Source organism: Artemia sp. Qi Xiang Cuo, chromosome 10 (genome assembly GCF_049724085.1).
Source record: "Artemia sp. Qi Xiang Cuo chromosome 10, ASM4972408v1, whole genome shotgun sequence".
In the NCBI taxonomy this organism is placed as follows: domain Eukaryota; kingdom Metazoa; phylum Arthropoda; class Branchiopoda; order Anostraca; family Artemiidae; genus Artemia; species Artemia sp. Qi Xiang Cuo.
In genome coordinates, this window is record NC_142803.1 from 55939922 (window position 1) to 55956766 (window position 16845).

General features: G+C 33.9%; 1 protein-coding gene across 1 annotated transcript in view; it reads right to left on the reverse strand.

The window, feature by feature from the left end:
* Positions 1 to 1940: 1940 nt before the first annotated feature.
* The window catches only part of LOC148947918 (trypsin I-P1-like), a 146344-nt gene continuing 131439 nt past the window's right edge, over positions 1941 to 16845 (reverse strand). Inside the window, exons 4-6 of the mRNA XM_089095554.1 lie at positions 8646 to 8767; positions 6510 to 6697; positions 1941 to 2196 (exon numbers count right to left, since the gene is read on the reverse strand). Coding sequence (XP_088951680.1) covers positions 2029 to 2196; positions 6510 to 6697; positions 8646 to 8767 — 478 coding nt within the window. The 3' untranslated portion in view covers positions 1941 to 2028. The remainder of the gene's footprint in view (positions 2197 to 6509; positions 6698 to 8645; positions 8768 to 16845) is intronic.

The following is a 16845-nucleotide window of genomic DNA, read 5'->3' on the forward strand; positions in this document are numbered from 1 at the left end:
ATCTCTCAGATAATGATTTGTATGGATGAGGGATGTGGTTGTGTTGAAGACTAAAGCGAGAGTCGTAAAGTGTGATTAGGAGGAATCGTTTTTTTTAAGGGACTCAACGTGCGTTTTTTTGCATAGAGAAGTTTATTTATGTTTATTTATTTCTATTTGTTTTAATAAAACCTGATTGAATTGAAGCTCTAAAAAAAGCGATGGCCAGAAGTAAAATCGACAGCAGAAGGAAACCCTTTAAGCTTATGGAAATGATTGCATGCACAGAATCCTCAGCCACAACTGGGCATAAATATAGCAAACCAGAAGAATAACGTCAAATGACCCCCTAGTCATTGAGACAATCCAAATTCGAATACAAAAAAATAGGATATGTATCGGATACCATTCACACACCTTAATTGGACAGGTCATTAATTTTATTTGACTTAGACGTCTTTGGTGCTCTGGAAATTTCTTGAAAAAAGGTGAAACTTTGGGTCTGTTGCAACGATATCTTTATCTGTTAAGCTCCAAGGAAGCGAGGGCTAAAAATTAAATCCACAGGAGGAGAAACACATTCCAAGCTTATGGAAATAATTGTATACACAGAATCTTCAACCCCAACTGGACACAAATATAGCAAATCAGAAAAAAAACATCAAAGGACTAACGTCAAGTGACCCCATAATCATTGAAGCGATGAAAATTCGAATGAGAAAAAAAAAGTGGGAGGAATTTAGATGAATCGAATGCACTACGAGCATTTTTACACTACGGAATAAAAAAAACTCATTTCCGGTATAAAGTAATGCTCAATCTACATTTATAGGCCAAAAACCCTTTGTGGGGGTTTAATGTTCTGTAATTTTTTCTCTGTTTAATTTAAATAATAGATAAGTAAATTTAAATAAATCAGTTAAATTTAAATAAATAAATAATAATAAATAATTTAAATTTAAATAAGTTAATTGATTGATCCTATGACCTATTTTTTTTAAAAGTTTTTGGGCAAGTATTGATATTTTTATATTAAAGGCTATTCTAGCTCTTGAAATTGTCAAATTTTCATGTTGGCAGCATTAGTTCATCATTCAAGAATCATTCCTAGATGACAAGGGTAATTATTGCCTTGCAAGGACCATCCAAGGATCCCCCTCCTGGAAGGTCAAAAATGTGCAAAAATTTAATTGTGTTACAATATTTGGACAAATATTATTCCTTTTTGGTTAAAAAAGAAACGCACACTTTCAGTGATCGATCTTGTTTAAAAGGTTTCCTTTGTTGAAGGAAACCTTTTTAAAAGGTTTCCTTTTTTGAAGGAAACCTTTTTAAAAGGTTTAATTTTTTGAAGGAAATCTTTTAAAAGGTTTTTTTGGAGGAAACCTTGTTAAAAGGTTTCCTTTTTTGAAAGAAACCTTTTTAAAAGGTTTCATTGTCTGAAGGAAACCTTTTAAAAGGTTTCAAACTTTTCAAAAAGGTTTACCTGCTTTGAAGAATCTCTTGCAGTCTGGGGCTCAAGTAATTGTTTGGTCGCTAAGCGATCAATTACCGCATCCTGTATGCGGTAATTACCACTGTAATTGTGTAATTACCGCTGTAATTGTGTAATTACAGCTGTAATTATGTAACTACCGCTGTTACTATTTTATTACCGCTTTGGATTTTCGAGAGAATCTGGATATTGTTCTTGAATTAGCTCCCACACAAATTTCTCAGGGGGTTGAGAAAGGAAGCGTTGGGTAAGCATGCTGCACAAATCTTCCTCGGACGAAGATCAGACAATGTATTTCTTTTCTTCCAAGAGGTTAGGGGACTTAATGCAATCTTCCCCTTTCTCTATTGGTAGTCAAAATACGTATTAAAGTACAAATATGTAGCCTACCGTGATTGGCATTTTGCCAAAGTTTGAAGTATATATCATATGATCTAAAGTGCTACAAAAAGCTTAATTCTAGAATCGCTTCATTTATCGATAATATTTTCTCAAAAACCTATTAACTTATCCTATTTCTTTAAAAAACATATGGTTCATTGCTAAACTCTTTATTAACTATTTGGATTTATAGCTCCTTCTATCCACTCCAAGTAGTGAGATACATTTGTATATACGCCGGGTATTCCTCGAGTAGCGCAGCCAACGCCCCAGCTGACTATCCCTGCTATGACGTAGCCATCTTTGTCAGTTGGGCATACGAGTGGACCACCTGAATCACCCTATAAAGAAAAAAATTAGTATAGTATGTTGGTAGTGATTATAGATTACGGACCTGTCATGACGACTAACCCTACGTCTATTGGAACCTGTATGAATTGACCTTTCTACAAACCCTAAAATATAATTGTAACTTAATGGGGCCCTTGGGAAGAAGCAGATGAAATTGTTAAAAACTTTAACGTATAAGAATGGAAATTGTAATTAAGAAAATGCTTATATTTAGAACACTGTAAGTAGTGTAGTAAGGAATAATTCCATTATATAGTTTTATCTATGATAATTTCGATGAAAAAGGAAAGACTCAGTTTTTGTTAAGATGCACTGGAATATTTGAATTTTTATTTTAACTTTTTACCTTCTTCTATAAAATGGCAGCTAAAAATGTTTTTTGAACAATAATTTAAATCTTAAAATGGGTAAAAATCACTGTATAGGAACAGGTTGCTGTCCCCTATTGGTTTGCCTGAAAATAAAGTAAAGGGATTCCTCGTGCTTCACTGAAAACTTAGAAGAATCGAACCAGTATAGGCAACGGCACCTCTAAAAACTCCCTTTGGGCGTTAAAAACAGAAAGAAAACAAATTTCCACTTTAGGAACGTTTATTTTTTGTCACTTTTTTTTTATCACAAAATTAAAAATTATTTGAGGTACCGTTCAAATACGAATAAAAACGACGTCCGAAAATCGAACGACCATCATTTAGTATATATTGTAGCTAAAAAAAAAGAAGGAAAATGCCCTGGATGAGGGGGGGGTATTGTGTTACTTAACTATTACTTATTCTTTAGTAAAAAAAAAAAATACTAGAATACAAAAATTTAGCCAGTTACTAAGAATAAAGTTTCATTAATTTTAAAATATTTGATATAGCCCGGAACAATTTTCATATTTTCTGAAAAATTGTCTAAAATCTATGTTGTTTTCAGTAAAGTACGGCACTTTGCAACTAAAGAGTAATCTATGCACGATTTTGGTTTTAACCTCCTACATAAATAAGTTTCTGCTATTTTGTAACTTTCATTTGGGAAAAAACTATTTGCTTTTTATTTTCTTTCATTTTCAATTCCTCACGCAACAATAATCTTGTCTAATAAGTGAGGGTGACAACTCCTACCCTTAGCTCCTCCTTCTCGAAGTTTAATTGCCCTTTCGGCTCTGCTGGGAGTAGGAAATAATTTTTTTTTTAAATAAAAGAGGAAATATTGTATTGTAAAACCACGCGTAAACGCAATCTTCCATTTAAAACTCCAAATATATCCCTTATCAGAGGTAACTGCCCTCCGTAAACCCCCTTTAAAATGCAGAGACTAAATATATTCCTATAAATTGCAGAGCAGGAAGATCAAAGAACAAAAAAGGTTGTTGAACTTTGATGAGCATTTGTAAACTTGAATATTTTATAAACTTGAATACTTCATGTATTTTCCATTATATTCAAAATTGGGAAAAAGTTCTAGCGGAAAGACTATGGGTAACTCGTTAGAGTGGAAACTGGTGGTAGAGTTTAAGAAATCACCAATGGCATCTAACTTGTAGCATTTCTTGGCATTTTTTTAAGCTTTGTAAATGTGATTTTTTGCAAAAACTGAGATCAGACGAAATTACTTTAAATTACTACACTATTTCTGTAAAATACACTATTTCTGTCTTATTATTACACTGACAAATTGCCAATAAATGCATTTAGATGGCGTTGGTGATTACTACTTGGCAGCAGCGCCAATTTCTAATCTACCATTACAATCTGGACCAAGGCTCCGGCCTCACAGGTCCATTACCTTCACATCTAAAAAAATTAATTATTAGATGGAGGAACCGAAGATGGATTTGGCCCAACAAACATATCATATGTTTCTCTTGCTGTTAGATTGTTCCTCCCCTACTATATCCTCCAGCTTAACACTAACTCCTGAAAGTTTCCAGCCGGTCTCCTTGCTGGGATTTTTCTACCATATGTCTCCTTGTTTCCACGGCCATCTTACAATTTCTCAAAATGGGGAATCGGGCCTCCCAATACTGACAAACCGCTTCATCCTTAGTCTTTGGTCCAACCACAAAAATGCAGTTTTTAAATTACTGTTTATACGAATATCTTTGACTTTGAAAAACAAAATTAGCACCTTATTGATTGAAAACAAAGGTTTAAATGAAAATCAAACTAAGTTCGGGGCCAGATAAAAGGTGATTGGAGCGATTGGGCCCGATCGGACGCCGACTTTGAAAGTCCCCCGCGTTACCATTAAAATAAATAACAAAATTGTTAAAAAAATAAAGTAAATTACTTTTGAGGATAATGGAAAAATTACGAATTATTCAAACAATTACAAATATATTTATTTTAAGTTAGCATTTCTGGATGAGATTTATTAATGTGTTTATTATTTGGCATTTGATTATGTGAAATTTGATGTAACTGTATATATAGTGAATCTGAATTCTATTTAAAATATTCAATATATAGAGGGCCCTGCAAAAAAAAATCCAATCAGGCCCCGTACCTATTGGATCCGGGCCTAACTGAGGTGCACCCTCTCTATTGATACAACCAGGGTTGCCGCCACGGTCAGTTGCTAATGAACTACAATTACCCAAATTTGCGTGCTACACAGTGATTTTGGGTGCTATAGTCAAAAAATTAACTGTAATAGTGCTAAACTAATACTAAAATAGCACTTTCGTGCTATTTTAGTAACCCTAAGAACATGCTACTGTGCTACACATAATGAAATAGTGCTAAAATAACACTTTCGGGCTATAGGTGGTAACCCTGGATACAACTAGCTCGATTTAGCAGTTTAAATTTTCGCATATTTTTTGAGGAAGTTTAAAAAAAGAATTAGGCATTTCCTCCCGACCCCTTTGGATATTATTAGCAAAATGAGTCTTCCACAAATCGCTATTTTCCTCTGCCAGTCAGAGAAGAAAATGATTATGCTACTCTGATGAAAAAATTCACGATAAAAATTATAACGCAGAATTCCGGGAAATATTATTTCCGAGAAATTTGATTTCCGGGAAATTCGAGGACAGGAATGTAATCTGAGACAAACACAAAATCCGTTCAATTATTGAATTTTAAACAATTTTATAACTTCAAAAACTATAGCAGCTTTTACTTCTTTTTTTTCAATTTTCTGTTGAAAATTTCATAAAAAGGTTTATTGTTCAGAGCAATTACTATTTATGAAAGGTAAACAAAATACTCGGTTATAAAAGTTTGCTGATCGAAATTCGTTTAAATATAGACTCAGACTGGTAATTGTTTAATTACCAGATGCTAGACTCAGACTGTTAACTGTTTAAGTGGAGCAAAAAGAAAGCCTACTCATCAAGATCTAAATAACCAGAAAGGGTTCATTTATTAATTTGTGTATGTTGGTATTGGTTTTTGGCAATTTGCAAAGTTTGGCAATTTGGCAATGACAATTTGCTAGTAACCAGGTTAAGATGCTAGACACAAACTGCTTATGGAGTAAATAAAGAAAAAAGAAGAAGGTCTTGTGATCAAGAGGTAAATTAAAAATAAACATATGCATTAGTCTGTTTGACTTTTGACTATTTTAACTACATAATTTATTTTTTCTATTTGGCAATGCTGTATGGCCACTTAAAAATACTTTTTCTTCGTAGTATTTTGGTATCCGTAGATACCAGAGGAAGAACCTCTGTCAACTTTATATTCAATTTGGAGTTTATTTCCGCTTATATTTTCTGTTTTTTTTTTGCAAATATTAGGGGAGGGGGAGTTCATTCATTAACTTATTTTTCAGTGTGGAATTTATTTTGGCTAGTTGGCAATGTTGTGTGGCCACTGAAAAAGAATCTTTCTTCGTAGCATTTGGTATCCGTAGATACAAGAGGATTAACCTCTGTCAACTTTATATTCAATTTGGAGTTTATTTCCGCTTATATTTTCTATTTTTTGCAGATATTAGGGGAATGAAACTTATTTTTCAGTGTGGAGCTCAAATCTATTATGAATGATAAATGGTGATATTTGAAATTTTGAATTTTCGTCTATTGCTTCTTCAAGGGTGTACCTTTAGAGTTGCGCTATTATCTTTCCTTCTGGTATGATCTATTGCCAGAATTTGATCTTATTCGTGGTCGCTGAAATATTGGCTTGTAAAAGCTTTATATTGGACATCATGCACTCATATTGCGCTTCGTGTGTGTGTGTTTTTTTTATATTCATTTTTTGAACTAATTCTTGGACTTATGTTGATTTATTAGCTCATTCTAGAGTGCATTTCAGAAGCTGATGATTATTAATAATAATTGACTATGTTATTATAATTAGCTTTGTCTTACCTGACATGCGTCAGTTTCGCCTCCGCCGGCGCACATCATTCCATCCAATATATTTACATCTCCAAGCTGATTATAACGAATCTGACATTCATTTGAATCCATGGGCCTAACTTTGGCCGCCTGAAGACTATTTGGCAATTTACTTTCCTCAGCAGATTTGAATCCCCATCCAGAGACAATGCAGCTTTCTAAAATGAAAAGAAAGATTTATTTATGTGACAGTGCTTTCTATTTTGTGACTCAGGTCATTTTCTAGTCACGTTATTACCAGAGAGATAAACAGAGGCTGCTTTTCTATAATTTGTTGACAAAACGGAATTATTTTCACTAGTCTGTATGGACTATTCATACGGGACTTAGTCGTAGTCGTGACTATGCCACGTCGGGCCACGATCTTCGTGCCATCCCAGGCGCAATAACAATTCAATTTGGATCAACTCACCTGCAACTAAGACTAGGGTTCAACCTATTCCATTGAATTCAACCTATTACCAAATACGGCGAGAAGTTTGACAGGAATGGAAGGTGAGCAAGCGGTACAGATATGGAATGGCTTATTCTACATACAGAAACCAGGGGGTTTCTGTATGATAACACAAGGAAAAATTACAAGAATACTTGGATGAAATAAAAATACATGGGAGGTGATTGGGATAAAGATTTCCCTTGTCCGTATCCTTCTTTTTCTTTTGCCTGGTTTGACATAAGCATATGTAGTCCCAATCGAGACAAAACTCCACACAAAAACGCTAAGTTCTATGCATCCTTATCCATATTTTTCAACTATCATCCTTGGAACCCAGGCACGACTACGATTATGCTAAGCCCCGTGTGAATGGTCACTATCTATGACGTGACGTTATTTTATAAGTGAATGACATCACGTCACATTTTGGGAGAGATAATTAACCCCATTCTTTTCAAATCTGATTGGTTTTAAAAACTTTCCGTATGAAATAATAAGCCAATAATTATAAGTGGAAGTTAAATTCCACCTGATTGGTTTTCCTGGATGAAAATTTATACCAGCAAAATAATGAAAATTTAAGTTTCTAGATTTTTTTTTTACAATCAGGCCCTCTGTGTCTCTCTTATTACGCCCACTCGTAACTACTTTAAGAGCTTTTTTTATGGAGCTTTTAAGTATTTTGAAGGACATGAGCTTACATGAAATGGGTCTTTGGAAAATGTCTTGTCTTCCATAATCAAGACCTGTGCAGAAACAAGAGAAGAAAAAAAAAGGTTTGAACAATAGCTCTGTAATTGGATGCGAGATCAACGCCTGTTTTCTACGCGTAGACCATTCAAGGGTATATCCACGATTATGTTTGGAGAGGGTTACAAAAAGAACCTAACAAAACGCATTGAAAAATTTTATATGCATTTTGTTACTTTGTTTACGAGCCAGATTGTGTTTTTTGGGTCGGGGGGGGGGGGGTAGATATACACCCCCCCCCCCCCCCCCCCTGGGATAAGGCTGTGCATCTGTTAACTTATTTATTAGAACATTTTGTTCCTTTTGCCCCGGCCTTTAGGGTTATAATGTACGAAAGTTAGAGATGCTCAGGACTAGGTCTGCGGATGAATGATGACCGATTGCCAAAGATTGTCCTTTTCGGCAAACCGTCTAGGACTAAACGGGAAGCAGGTCGACCATAGTTGGGGTGGGAGGATGTTGTAAAGAAAGGTTTAAGAGAAACGGGAACTTCCTGAGGGGTGTAAACAGGGAGGCTTCAAATAGATTAGAGTGGAGGGGAGCGTGCGTAACTGTGTTGGCCGCAGGTGGCCAACACAGTTCTTGAATCATTTTTACGCAAAATTTAAAATTCAGTATAAAGAGCAGGGTGTTTAGGAGGGTTAAATCCCCTACCTTCGTATTTAGGGTAATGCAGAATATGACGTTGAAAACATACAGAATGTAAGTTTAGATAATAATTTTTAATTTAAGGGAAGGGTGACATAGAAACAAATAAATATTAGAGTTACTGGCCCGCTCAGTTTATTATCTATACCTATTGAATCGTCTCACTTTGGTTTAGATTCTATAAAGCTAAATTTGTCTTTTATGAAGTCAATATGATCTTTATATATGATTACTATTGAAGAAGAAGCAAAAGTATTTACTAATTTGCTTACCCTTCGGATAAAATCCGGGAGGTGGCAGTTTTCCCACATTCTTTTTCCGGAGCAGTTGTAATCTAGCAGGCAAAGTTGATTCGGTAAGCTTTAGTACTGCAATGTCATTGCATCTTGTTGTTCTGTAAGTATATCCAGATTATAGTTAATATCATATTATAAAAATTAGTTTATTGTTAAGTGATTTTCTAGATTCACAAATAACCATTAATAGCAAGTGAAGAAAATAAAGAGACGAAACAACCATATATACTAATAAATCAGTAAGAAAAAAATTATGTGAAAAGGCAATGCAAAAAGGGGAATAATTGGTTCCTTCATTGACATTGCAACAAACATCCAGATAAATACATTTTTCTTAGATGGGTATTATAATATAAGAATTATATAGTTTAATATATTAATTAAGCATTACGTTACATTTAATGACACAAACAAATTTTCGACTATTTAGAATCAATCAATCAATTTATTTATTTAAAGAAAATAAAGAAAACATTTTCCTTTAGAAAACATTTTTGGTTTCTAAAGAAACAGAAGAAAACAAACTGTCTGACGCAGACATATCATAACAAGACCAGAATTGCCAACTATTTGGTTCATGAATATGTCCCCTTAGCATTTAAAAATACGTCATTTTTAGGTAAAATATGTCCATCTTGAAATCTACAAAACTAGTGGTTATTTTTTTTTACCGATTGCATTATTGAGAAAAAGAGGATTTAAAGCGGCCAGTTAACATCAAATAAAAAAAAAAAAAAAAAAAAAATCACATACAACATTCATACAAAATGGCTTAGTGTGAAAGCACAAAACTCATACGAACATCTTTACTTACGGCATCTCTGGCAAAACCTGCATACTTAAAAAAAAAACGAGAAAAAGTATTAGTTCTGTGAAAAGTGACATTTTTATTTTACCAAAATATGTCCAGTTGGAAAATGTTTCGTTTTATGGTAAAAATTTAAAAAGTTTGTCCTTTTCATGTCCCAAATTTCTAAAATATTTCACTTTTTTGGCCTTTTATGTCATTTTGTCCCGACACATGGGAATGTATTGCATAAAATATGTCCATTTGGCAACCCTGAACGAGACAAGGACGATAAACAGAATGCAACTGATACCTCACTGAGGCATCAAACCGCCCAAGGCCACAACAAAACTCAACGTGTTCCTTCTTACCATAACCCCTCTTACTCCTTCCGATGATTCTTCAATTTCTTTTAAGCCTATTCTTATGACCTCTTCCCGCTTGAGGACGTCCTTCTCTTTTTGCCTGAGATGGACTGTCAAGATAGGGTATGTTTATTCGCTTCGTAGTTTAAACCTTAAGCGATTGTGTCACTTTAAACGAGACACAAATAAATAAATAAATAAAAAAAAGTCGCAGGTGTGACTTCAAGGTTAACGATGAGAGATAAAAAGAAATGTTAAAATCTCAAATAAAATTCTGTTGGAGGAAATTGTTGCTTCTTTCAGTTGCCGGGGTATAATTTTCTTGAAGTAGGTCTGCTGGCATACTAGCTACTTAGGCTGGTGATTGATGACCAGCCGGTTCAAATTAAATTCAGTTGGGGCACTACTGTTTTGAATCTTCGAGAGATGATTAAAATTTTTAATCATCACTTTTAATCATTTTAATCATCAATTTTAAAAATTTTTAATAATCATCGTGTCGTTCAGTTGGGGCACTACTGTTTTGAATCTTCGAGAGATGATTAAAATTTTTAATCATCATTTTTAATCATCATTTTTAATCTTTTTAATCATCAATTTTTAAAAATTTTAATAATCATCGTGGCGTTCAGTTGGGGCACTACTGTTTTGAATCTTCGAGAGATGATTAAAATTTCTAATCATCATTTTTAATCAATTTAATCATCAATTTTTAAAATTATTTAATAATCATAGTGGCGTGCAGTTTGGGCACTACTGTTTTGAATCTTCGAGAGATGATTAAAATTTTTAATCATCATTTTTAATCATCATTTTTAATCATTTTAATCATAAATTTTTAAAAAATTTTAATAATCATCGTGGCGTTCAGTTGGGGCACTACTGTTTTGAATCTTCGAGAGATGATTAAAATTTTTAATCATCATTTTTAATCATATTAATAATAAATTTTTAAAAAATTTTAATAATCATAGTGGCGTTCAGTTGGGGCACTACTGTTTTGAATCTTCGAGAGATGATTGAAATTTTTAATCATCATTTTTAATCATCATTTTTAATCATTTTAATCATCAATTTTTAAAAAAATTTTAATAATCATCGTGGCGTTCAGTTGGGGCACTACTGTTTTGAATCTTCGAGAGATGATTAAAATTTTTAATAATCATTTTTAATCATCATTTTTAATCATTTTAATCATCAATTTTTAAAAAAATTTAATAATCATCGTGGCGTTCAGTTGGGGCACTACTGTTTTGAATCTTCGAGAGATGATTGAAATTTTTAACAATCTTATTAGTTGAAGCAAGGAGGAGCTGACTTCTCGCCACCTAGGATACATCTCGGAACGCCACGTGCACTACACAGTTCTGCCACACTTTAAACAGCTCCGTCACGCTCGGCACACTCCTCAAAACGCATGGCACAGTTCCGTCACACATGGGACCTGTCACCTGGTGTATCCGAAAGAGAGCGACTCCTCGAGTTCAAGTGGGTGGATTAAAACCTGATGGAAGTTCAATTGTGACGAAGTGAAATCATAAGTGTTAGCTAATAGATGCCACATTGTATCAAAAGAGGGTTTTAATACACGAGTAAATAAATAGCCACCAAACAAAAATGGTAACCAAGGATAATCAATTGATTAGTTAGAAAGGTACACTTAAGCGCAGAGTCTTATGCTGGCAAACACTATGAAAATACACGGAAATTTTAGCTGGTGGCGTGGAAGAAAAACTGCATGGAGGTCGCCCAAACACACCCTGTCTGTTAGGCACGTAATTGGCAATTATTTTGGTGGGGCAAAAAAAGAAAAAACGATCATGTAAACAATTTTAGGAATTTAGAAATTGTATGATTCGGAGGGGGGGCCGGTCATGAGCTCCCCCCCCCCTGTGTACGTCGCTGCTGTATTGAGTCTACTAGAGATTAAAATATAAATGAATAAAAACCTACTAGACCTGCAAACTATCCAAGTATGAGAATCTAAAGGGGTTTTTATATAGGGGGTTCTTATATAGGGGGTTTTTATAAAGGGGCTGCCAGTTATTTTTAGAGGTGAAATATTAGTTTGTGTTTTTTAAATACTTAAAGAAAACGATGTTATTTTGTTGGAACCTTTACCATTGCTTCCACTATTCCCAGTGAGATATATTTTGTGGTGTTCGGATGTAACCAGGAATTCGTGAAAAAGGACCTTAGGGCTCGGGCCTTCCTAAAATCCTCAGTTTTCGTGAGTTTTTGGGCAGTTCTTACTCAAATTATTTTATAAACTGAGTTTTCTTATCATTCCCTATAATTATATTATAGATACATTTTCAACTCCTCTGAGAAAAGAATAGTTCAACTTTTTTGAAAGTGAATCAAATAGGCTACCAAAGTTTCAAAAATAGTACTAACCCCTTCATCATCCTTGAACCCCCCTTCTCACGGATCCGTTGCGTTCTACCACAGCATCCAAGATGTTCCTTCTTGAAAACTAACAATTACGCTTGGAAATCTGCTTTAGAAAATGGCGAAATTACTCGAGAGTATGTCACCTGTCATTTATATAATTGCTTTTTGCTACCGGGTGATTCATGTAGTTATTTACCCATAAAGAATTAGTTGTATGTTGAATTTAAAACTTATTTTATAGATTTCATTGTTATTTAAGTCATTAAAGAGAAGCATGTTTCAGTGGTGTCACTCCACGAAAATTTAGGAGGGCGGGATATATTTTTTCAAAATCTGGGGTGCAACTTTGTTCTCTTCATAGTTTTTTTTTTCTCAAATAAAATGCCAAGAAAGCATTTGTCAATGAGAATACCAAACAAAGTTTTTTTTTCGAATCTAGGGCGGGAGGGGTAGTAAAATATAGTTGGGGCAAGGAGGTGAAGTGTCCCCTCCCCCCAATTGAAGCTCCTAACATACTCTCGTACGAAAATCCCTTTTTTCACTCTCTTATACAATTATGAAAGTTTTGGATATAGCCTATCCGTTCGTGTTGGGTAAATTAAATTTTAGAAAAAAAACCTTTAGCTATTTTTGATGCATGAAACCTTTATAGTTTCATCTTGAAAAAAAAATAGTTCGTAATTTTGAAACAACCAAAAGAAAAATCGTCAAAAATAGTGGGTTTTAGTTTTATAAAAGACCTAAACTGGGCCCAGGGACAAAAAAGTTTTATTTGATGTCCTTGGTACTTATATAATAATTCCAAATCTCCTGAAAGATAAGCAATACCAGCTCTTCTAGTCTTCTGACATTCACCCCACTCTTTCCTGACCTCTAACTACCAGGGTTGCCAACTGGACATATTTTATCATCCAAATGAGATTTTCCTATATGTCGGTATACAATGACATAATAGGGCAAATAAGAGAAATATTTTAGAAATTCGGGCCATAAAAATGACACATTTCACAAATTTCAGACACACAAAAAAAAATTCTACTGGATATATATTTTTATAAATAAAATAGTTACTAGCACCAGAGTAGTGCTAAAACTACTTATCTAGCACCAAATCTACTTAACTACTTACTTTCTACTAATTTTTTATATTTTGTATCGAATTTTTTGGAATTGCTTGCTCCGAGTGCGCCGGCAGAAAATTTTCCGGGGGGGGGTAGAGGCCAAAATAGCAGTGGTGGTTGGGTGACAGTTTAGGTGGTCTAGGGCACCAAACTACGAATTTACCCCGAAGAAAACGAATTTACAATCAATTAAAATCCTGAGAAGCTAATTGATTTAAAAGTATCAATAACTATATTTTAGGGTTCCCAGTTGCAAAAACAGTAATGCCACACGGTGGCAGTACTGGATTCAACCAAGTTGATTCGCTTTATTTGTAATGAAATTAGGCTACGTTTGGTGGGCTGTAATTGCGTATAAGTTATAATGAGGGGTGGGTGAGTCATTGTTTAGGCGGGGGTAGGGTGGATTCCTACAAAAGTACATTTTAATGGACAAACTGCTTACTCTTCATGAGGCTTCAGATAAATGTTGAAAGAGATGGGGAGGGGAGTAGGAATTAATTGAAATTCTTCTCTATACAGCTAATACGGTATGTTACATTCCCAGATCTTCGAGCACAGAGGTGGAAAATGCAAGGCAGGTTATCATCAGCCACGCCATGAAATTTCTTTGGGGTGGCAAATACTGCTAGGAACTTAGTTTTCAGCAATCTTAAATGGGAATATTTTTCTTTTTCTATTTGTATGAATTACTTCAATGTATTTTCAAAAAATGAATATAATGTATTTATCGATAAGAAAATCTTATTGTAGAGGTTGTGATGGTTTCAGTTATGTAGAAGATCAAAAGTCTCACAGAATTTCCATCCATACAAACAATAATACTCCTTTTCATTCAACCGAAATTCTTTAGTAGTAATATTAACAAAGACTTCACACCAAAATTACTATTTATCGCCAATTTTTATGTATATTGAAATTTTATCCAAATTGCAATTACAAATTTAAACGTAGGACGGTACTAATCAACATACAATTATTGATTTAAACATTTTAAAAGTACTTAACCAGAGATTTAAGGGACCGGTACTTCCCAATATATCTTGGTTAGGCCTGGGTATGATTTGGAAATCAATCAGAAATTAAATAAAAAAAAGAGCTTTCCTACTGAAAGCAAGGAGAAGATTTGAAACTTATTTAAACAGGTTATTCTTTGTATGAAGGGAGTTGTCTCCTCCTTAGCTCCTTACTCTCCTCCTTAGCTCCTTACTCTTTACTGTGAAGTTTGGCTTTTTCCCAATTTTTTTAAGAAAATGTGCAATTGGATAAAAAAGATCTTTCAAAGTACTAAAAAACTTTTTTTTTATGAGCAAGGTGTTATGAAGGGGACAGTTCCCCTTATATACAGAGTAATTTAAATTTGTTTTAAGTTTTAAACTTGCTGCTTACTTCAGTTGAAAAACCTTTTCTATTTGTCTAAGTATATTTCATGAAACTGTAAAGTTTTATTCATATATAACTACTGGTAACGTAGAAAAAAACGATCAATATTTCAATAATCTCTGTTTGGATTTTGATGAACAGTTCGTTTTAAAGAAATGCAAGTAAGAAGCGACCCGGCTCAATAGTAACCAAAACTCTAAAAAGCGGAAAAAAACGATCAATATTTCAATGATCTGTGTTTGGATTTCGATGGGTAATCAAACAGTTCCTGGTAACGCACTGTGAGTAAGGAGCGACCCGGCTCAAAAGTAAATTTTGATACCAATGCAAATATCAGAAGAATTGACCTTTTGTGCTGATTTCAAATATATAAGTTTAATTAAGTTTTGTCTGATCCATCAAAAGCTATAAGCCTGAGAAAATTTTTGAAAAAAGAGGGAAAGACGCCTTTGAAGTCATAGAATGTTAATGAAAATTACACCATTAGATTCAGCGTATCAAAGAACCCTACTATAGGGGTTTGAAGCTCATATCTGCAAAAATGTGGAATTTTGGAATTTTTGCCGGAAGAATAATCACGGATGCGTGTTTGTTTATTAGTTTTTTCAGGGGGTGTTCTTTTCAAACCAGTAGGCCTAGAGCGTCGGGAGAGGGCTCATTCTAACGAAAATGAAAAGTTCTAGTGTCCTTTTTAAGTGACCAAAAAATTGGAGGGCAACTAGGCCCCCTACCACGCCACCTTTTCCCAAACCGTCCGATCGAAATTTTGCGGTAGCTTTTTTGTTATTGTTATTGGGAAGTATGCATCCATTTCTCGGGTGAGGAGGAGAGGAAGAATTTTCTACTGGGAGAATTTTCCATGGAGAGGGCAGTCTCCAGCGAGTGAACTTTCCAGGGGAAATTTTACGGTTGGTGAATTTATCTGAATTTATATATGAGAAGTCTTTATTCGTCTCGCTTTTACTGTATAAATTTAATTTTACGCGTGGAGATATTAAGAGTAAGCGTTTAGGGCAAGTCTTTGCTTGAACTGAATTATCTCAAGATTGTTTCTGTGCAAAGGGAGATTTTTCCGAGGAGGTGGAGCTATTTATCCTGAGAGCATTAGAAGAGCGATCAGAAATTAAAAAAAAAGTTGTTTCAACTGAAAGTAAGGAGCAGAATCAACACTTAGAATTAACAGAATTTATTGTTTATATGAGGGGGGTATTCCCCTCCCCAAAACTTCGCTCTTTACGATAAAGTTTAAACTTTGTCCCAGTTATTCTAAAACAACTCCTGAAACACTAGGGCTGTTTGATTAGAACAATACGTAACTTTTTTTAAAATGTCGAAAAAATTTAGCGTGAAGAGCGAGGAGTTGAGGAGGGGAGTAACTTCCCTCATATACGCAATAATTTCTGTTCGTTTTAAGTTTTAGTGTTGCTCCTTACTTTTAGTTGAACAAAACTTCTATTTTCTTTATTTAATGAAGCTTAGAGACAAACATTTTTCTAAAGGTAATGAAAAATTATGTCAATTAAACTAAAAGTATTTAAAAATGGAGAAAGTAATTAATTACAAAAAATACACAAAACAATAGCCTACTTGTAAAAACTAAGATATAAACTCCCAGCATTCAGTTCTGTTGAGCAATGCCGAAGTGTTGGACGGATATTTTTAACAATATCGATAGTTTTGAGCTTGGTTATCAAACACCAAAATATTTAATGCCTTTAGACTCAGTGTTTATAAAAAGTAATGCATTATCAAAGTAGTTTGTTCAAAGTTAAACATTAAAACAAAGATTAAGAATATCAAATAAAAATTTTTAATTCAATATTTTAAATTTAATTTTTAATGTCAAAAGTCAATGAATTTGACACCTTTTTACTTCATAACTGTAAAAAATTAAATATTTTTTAAAGTGACAACTAGATAAATACAATCACTCCCTAAACAAAAATGATAATAAAACACAAAAAACGTATCCGTTCAGGGGGGAAGTAAAGAAATTCCTAGCATTCTCTTCAGGGGAAACATTTCTGATTTTAGTGGCTTCATATAAGGGAAAATTTTAGGGTTTAGGGAAAATTATAGTACAATAGATCAGATTTTTTGCTTACAAGCTGTAGTTAGTAAATATA